Here is a 6,342-nt window from a genome sequence, read left to right as displayed (position 1 = left end):
TTTTATTTTAAAAAGATATAGGCTAAACAGGGAACTCTGTATTTGCATGTTTTTCTCTTATTTATTTTTTTCTGAATTTTTGTTGTTGTTGTTGTTGTTGTTGTTGTGAAGATCACATTATATTTTTACTTCTCTAAATACAAATATATATATATATTCTACCATATTTAAATCAGGTCCATAAATCAACAAAGACAGCAGTTTGATAACAGTTAGTCCCCCCTGGCTGTCCATGAGTTAATATATGCATTCAGAAATCTCTGTGGGCATTCAAAGAGAAAGTTTCATTAGTCATGTATGTATTAAAGTTACTCACACAGATTTAGAGGAACAAGTATTCAAGTTTAGAAGTCTCTCTTCTGTCAAGGAAATATAAAACATGAATTAATAAAGAACATAAAGACTTTTTAAAACATGAATTAGTTGTCCCTGAGTTTTTTTCCACATCAAAATGATTTAGAACGCAATCAATACATTTTTCGTGGTGTGTAGATGTTCAATTATTTAATTTGACCTCTATTTATTACAAGTGCTTTTTAAATAAATGGAAAGACTCAGTTCATTTAGTAATTATAATCCAGATGAACAGTAAATGTAATTTAAAAGAATGAGGTGTCCAGAAATTAAACAAAGCATACAGAACCCTGAGGAGATATCCTGTCATGACTATTGTGTTAATGTAGGGGGGAATAAAGGCGCTGAAGCTCCTGTATTTGAAGTCTGGGGCACATTAAAAGGATGAATGAAACTAAACGGTTTGTGCGTCCAGTGTTAACTGAGGATTAGGTCATTGGTTACACAATAATATATCAAAAATCATAAATCTGTAGACAAAAAGCGGTAAAAAGCGCAATTATTAGTCTAGCCTAAATGAAAACTATGAATTTGTTTGTTTTTTGGAAACTATATTTTCAATTAAAGGAACACTCCACCGTTTTTTGAAATAGGGCTTATTCACCTTCTTTTCTACATTTAGATAGGTGGGCAAATGCATTTTTGTCTCAGTGCATGCATTGTTTTAGTTTGACAGGGTCGGCGCTAGCTTAGCTTAGCATAATGAATGGAATCCTTTGTTGCCAGCTAGCATGTCCTGAGTAAAAGTGATAGAAAAAATAAAAACACCCACCTTATTACTTCTTGTGGCCTGCGTATTCACAACATGTACAAATAGCGATGCAGATTAACACTAGGCGAGGCAGATATTGACTTGGGACTATATTAGGGGGAAGCACAGGCGAAGCACTGCTACTTGGGCGCAGAGATATCACGCCCAAGTAGCAGTGCTTCGCCTGTGCTTCCCCCTAATATAGTCCTTAATATATAAGTCAGTATCTGCCTAGAAAATCGCCTAGTGTTAATCTGCATCGCTATTTGTACTCGTTGTGAATACTCAGGCCACAAGAAGTAATAAGGTGTTTTTTTTTTTTTTTCTATCACTTTTACTCAGGACATGCTAGCTGGCAACAAAGGATTCCATTCATTATGCTAAGCTAAGCTAGAGCCGACCCTGTCAAACTAAAACAATGCACTGAGACAAAAAATGCATTTGCCCACCTATCTAAATGTAGGAAAGAAGGTGAATAAGCCCTATTTCAAAAAACGGTGGAGTGTTCCTTTAAGTTTATAGAAAGATAAAGGTATGTGGATCAATATTGATCTGTTAACCACACACTGGCAAAAATAAAAATGCTGACCAGACAGTTGAAGGCACCCATTGACTTCCATAGTAGGAAAAAAAATACTGAAGTCAATGGGTGCCTTCAATTATCTGATTACCCGCATTCTTAAAAATATCTTCTTTTGTTTTCAACAGAACAAAGAAACTCATGCAGATTTGGAACAACTTGAGGGTGAGAGTGAGACAAAGTAATGACAAAATTTTCACTTTTGGGTGAACTATCTTTTTAACATTCGCGTAGAATGACTCTGCAAAACATCACTGGGTGGCAGTAATGAGTGCCATTGTGTTTGGATGTGCGTCAAGTCTAACGAGTCAGTCAAAACGAACCCGGATGTGCCGCGAAATTTGAAACAACAGTTCAGAGGTGTTTTTATATGTTGCTTTCTGGATCGAGTTCATAAAACCACAGTACTTCTGTTAAGGTATTATTCGTTGTCGGTTACCGTGTGTTTCTTAAATGAATGTGTTCTAGACAGTAGCTAGCTTCCTTGTGTTTAGTTATTAACTTTACTTGTTATTGTGCCGTATAGCCGTACAATCTAAAACAGTTAACGTTACAGTTTATGCAGAAAATGACTACCGGCATTTTTATGTTAATATATATATTTTTTTTTTAAATATTCAATTTTCTTATTATTACTAACGTTAGTTATTAATTGTCATTTCAGTTTGACATTAAGCATGAATCCTTCTGAGCGTTTCTTTGCAAAGCTTCGGAAACTGACTGTTTATCTGGAGACTGAAAGCAACAATCTCCTGCAAACAAGTCAGAACCTCAAAGATGACGATGGTAAATTGGCAGTAAATGTTTTATAGTTATTAGTAATAAATGATCAGGTCATAATTTTGCATCCATTGACCGTTATCTGTGGTGGTTCAGAGGATGAAGAGAATGGGGCTCAAGCACTGTATCAGCTGCACTCTGAAGTCAGGACACTGAAGGTATGTGTATGCTCACTTATAGTCCATGACTTTAGTGTATTTTTAAATATGGGCTACATTTGTCACAAAATCATATGCAGCGGCAAGTTCAAGATCAGGTTGCTACACGTGATACAACAAGTACTGAGCTGAGGAGCTTCATCAGAAGATGCTTGGTGCTGAAGCAGAGGACCACAGAAGACATAGACAGGCTGAAGAAACACTATGTGAAGTATGGCTACAGACCACGAATAGCAAGACAGGGGTGTATAGGTAAATGTTTATCACAGCAATTTTCTCTATTTAATGATTAAAATAGTAATTTGGTTTTGTTTTCAGTTTAGGCTTTGCTACAATTCATGTATATGTCAATGGAAATGTTGCTCACTTTTCTAGAGATTAACGGTACAAAAGAGACAAAGGAGCAAGCAGAGAAAGATGCAGCACAGGAAGATGAAGGCATGAGAGAAGGGGTTTGTGAAGATGCTCAGCAGTCAGAGACGCCTGAGAAGATGCCACCACCCGTTGACCAGCTGCGGACACCAAAGCTCTCCGATTTTGGTCTGTCTGCACTTCAATTCCAAAGAGTGCTTGGTGAAGCAGAGCAGTCTCTTAGCGCCGCTCCTGTCCCGGCCGTGGCTCTGTCACCACCACCGTTTGTCATGAACATGCATCCACCGCAGCCAAAGACACCCAAGTGCTCTCTGAGTATGGAGGAAGATGCTCCGACCCCAAGACTCGAGGACTTCGGCATCTCTGAGTATACCATGTGCTGGAACAATGATTTTACCATGGATTTGTTCAACAAGAAACCACCAAAGACCTGCAGGTATGCTGCTTACTGTGTCTGGTTGTGAATGCAAAATCACAAGCATGTTTGTCTTCTGAAAAGACTAAATATGCCACTTGGAAAATGTACTTCAAATTTTAAAGTCACAAAATTCAGCTCCATGGGTGGATTTAATGCTGTCTAAGTTGAATTTACATCTTTAGGAGTAAGACAGTTGCTAGGATCTTTACAACCTTACGACATTTTGCACAAAATTTTGAAATTATAAAATGATAAAGATTCAAGTGAAATAATCATTGCAGTGATTGTGCGGGACATAATCTAACAGATCTCTGCGTATTTCTGTGCCAGCTGTTATACATACATTGTAAATACATACAATATACAATTTTTTTTATGATTTTGAAAGAAGTCTCTGTAACTATTTTAAGGTGTCCCTGTTACTGTAATTATACATTTAAGTAGTGAGTAATATTAAGCAACTACATGTCCTTACTATAAGGTTAGGATTAGGTTTGGTTTAGGTTTAGTTGCATGTAAATATGTATAATTTATAGTTATATTACTATAGTAACTACATGTAACATGTTTAACAAAGTTAAACTGTAAAATGAAGTGTTAATGAATGCTAACCGAGGCTGCATTTTATTAAAAATACAGTAAAAAAAAATATTATATTGTTTAAAAAAAACTGTTTTCTATTTCAATATATTTTAAATGAAATTTATTCCTGTGATCAAAGCTGAATTTTCAGCATTTTGTGCTCAAGAAACATTTATTATGCTTAATATTTTTGTGGATTTTTTGGAATGCTGAAATGCTGAAAAAAACAGCATTTATATATATATAAATAAATACATATATATAAATATTTTGTAACATAATAAATGTGTTTATTATAACTTTTGGTCAATTTAATTTGCCTTTGTCAATTTAATTTACAAATTTAATTTGTACTTTTTTTTTTATCTTACTGCTGCCAAATTTTGAATGGTAGTGCAGTAATATGTGTGTTTTGTGTCTTTCACAGTGAAAGAACTCTGTCTTCTGTGCCTAACAAAGGTGTCGCCGATGGTAAATCATTTAGACTTTTTAATGAATATTATTTTTTGAATATTAAGATTAGTAGTTAACCTATATGGTTGTTTGAATAATTGTTTATTTAACTATTACATTTGGGCCCGGTTTTACAGACAGGGTTTAGATTAAGCCTTAGTTCAATTAGGACATTTAAGTAGCTTTTATAAACGTGTCTTAGAAAAGAAAAATTATTGGTGTGCATCTTGAGACAAAACAATGGCACTGACATTTTAAGATATGTCATGTTTTAAGATATGTCATTGCAAGGTCATTTCATTTAAGACAGCTCAAACATGCAGACTAGGCTTAAGCCTTGTCTGTGAAACCGGGCATTGGTCTCTGAAATCCTGAATATGTGTTTACTTTTACTAACTGTTTACAAAAGAAGTTGGCTCTTTATATTCGCTCTGTTTCTTATTGATTTGCATGTTTGTGTTTAAATATTTCAGAGAGTCTGGAATCCCCAGAGCCTCCTGTGTTTTGCACCCCAGGATTTAAGATTGAGAAGCACCGCATCCCGTCCTCTCCACCACTGAAAGAAAGGAATGATCTCGATTCTCCTCCTCGCCCTAATAACTGTCCTTCTACCCCAGAGCTCCCTGCATTTGAGACACCTTTTGTCAGCAAGCTAATAAAAAAGGTGTGATGTGCCCCTTTACTCAATACCTTTGTTACTGATGTGTAAATCTGCCTCAAGAGACTTTTATTACATTAAACCCTGATCACCTACAATACCTGTCAAAATGTGTAATGGTTTCACTTATTCACTGCAATTACTGTTTCACAGGACGAAAAGCAGGAAGAAAGCGAGAGGCACAGGGGATCACAGAAGGACAGCTTTCACCTACCAAATCTCTCAAACACTAACAGAGCTCCTTCGTTTGACGCTCCAGAGATGCCAAAAGTGCTACGTTACGAGGATGAGGCGATGCCAGAGATCCCGTCCCTGCAGTCACTTTTTGGGAGTTCTCTTGCTTTTGTAAGCAATCATGTTTTTAAATATATTTTAATCATTATACCCTAGATTTCATGCTTAACCTTATAAATGTATTGGTTTATAGTTTCATTTATTGAGATGCAGATAATGCTTTCCCTTCCATCAACTCTGAACAGAAAAATGCATCTGGTGAAAGTGTCTCTGGGATGAAGATGGGTGCAGGTAATGTGTTAGAGCTGAAGCAAACCCCTGTCCCAAGGCCTGAAGATGGCTTCAGTCAGGATTGGTGCCTTGCAACTCCAAAAGTCAGAGTGAAGTTTCCCACAGAGCCATGCACACCAGAGATGCCAGATATAAGTTCAGTCACTCAGGATATCTTAAAAGTGAGTCACTACAACCTTGTAATGCTGAAATCGCTATTGCAAATTGGACTTTTGTCAAAGAAAACATTTCAAATATGGTTAATTTTTTACTTTCCTCCCCCTCTTTTAGCTTGTGGCTCAGTGCAAATCTTAAGCGCTCACCACTGGATCTGTGCTGCAGACCTTTAAGTCTACGGAGTGGAGAACAGCAGATTGATTTCATAACACCATGACTCTGTTGACTGATTTTTTTGATAAGTGCAAAACACTTTTAAGGAGGTTTTTAAATAATACTTAATAAAGAGAATTTAAAATGATGGCATTGGTCAAAAGGACATTGGAATGAGCTAACACTTATCAGAGAACTATATAAATACAATTATCCAGGTCCTCATGTACATTTCTGGTAAATGTGCAGAGTAATGTAGTGAAACAGCTGTAGCACAAATGCCACATATTATTATCGGTTTATTACACTATTTCCAGACTAGTTTGCAAATGAGGCAAGATGGACAAAATGCAGAAAAGCCAAACATTTGACTCCATAATTAAATTATTATGTAGGTCATTT

At 36.1% G+C, this 6,342-nt stretch overlaps 1 protein-coding gene across 2 annotated transcripts; it reads left to right on the top strand.

The window, feature by feature from the left end:
- The first annotated feature begins 1,992 nt into the window (after positions 1–1,992).
- Positions 1,993–6,081, top strand: ska3 (spindle and kinetochore associated complex subunit 3). 2 transcript variants are annotated; one of them, XM_079880533.1, is made up of 10 exons: positions 1,993–2,103; positions 2,350–2,471; positions 2,562–2,623; positions 2,704–2,875; positions 2,999–3,431; positions 4,423–4,466; positions 4,922–5,112; positions 5,260–5,451; positions 5,586–5,792; positions 5,902–6,081. In XM_079880533.1, exons 2-10 carry the CDS (start codon positions 2,363–2,365, stop codon positions 5,923–5,925), a joined length of 1,434 nt encoding a protein of 477 aa, XP_079736659.1. In that variant the 5' UTR covers positions 1,993–2,103; positions 2,350–2,362; the 3' UTR covers positions 5,926–6,081. The 2 variants fall into 2 exon arrangements, with proteins under 2 accessions (XP_079736659.1, XP_079736660.1); XM_079880534.1 differs by having other exon boundaries at positions 2,003–2,045.
- Positions 6,082–6,342: the final 261 nt, after the last annotated feature.

Source organism: Squalius cephalus (genome assembly GCF_949319135.1).
Source record: "Squalius cephalus genome assembly, chromosome: 9".
Lineage (NCBI taxonomy): Eukaryota > Metazoa > Chordata > Actinopteri > Cypriniformes > Leuciscidae > Squalius > Squalius cephalus.
Note: the sequence above shows the minus strand (reverse complement) of the source record. Positions and strands in the feature narration are given on the sequence as shown.

Excerpts from the sequence above, each read along its gene's own strand:
- ska3 (XM_079880533.1), top strand. The coding sequence starts at position 2,363 with ATGAATCCTTCTGAGCGTTTCTTTGCAAAGCTTCGGAAACTGACTGTT. Across the intron at positions 2,876-2,998 it reads AGCAAGACAGGGGTGTATAG|AGATTAACGGTACAAAAGAG; the intron begins GTAAATGTTTAT and ends TCACTTTTCTAG. Across the intron at positions 4,467-4,921 it reads TAACAAAGGTGTCGCCGATG|AGAGTCTGGAATCCCCAGAG; the intron begins GTAAATCATTTA and ends TAAATATTTCAG.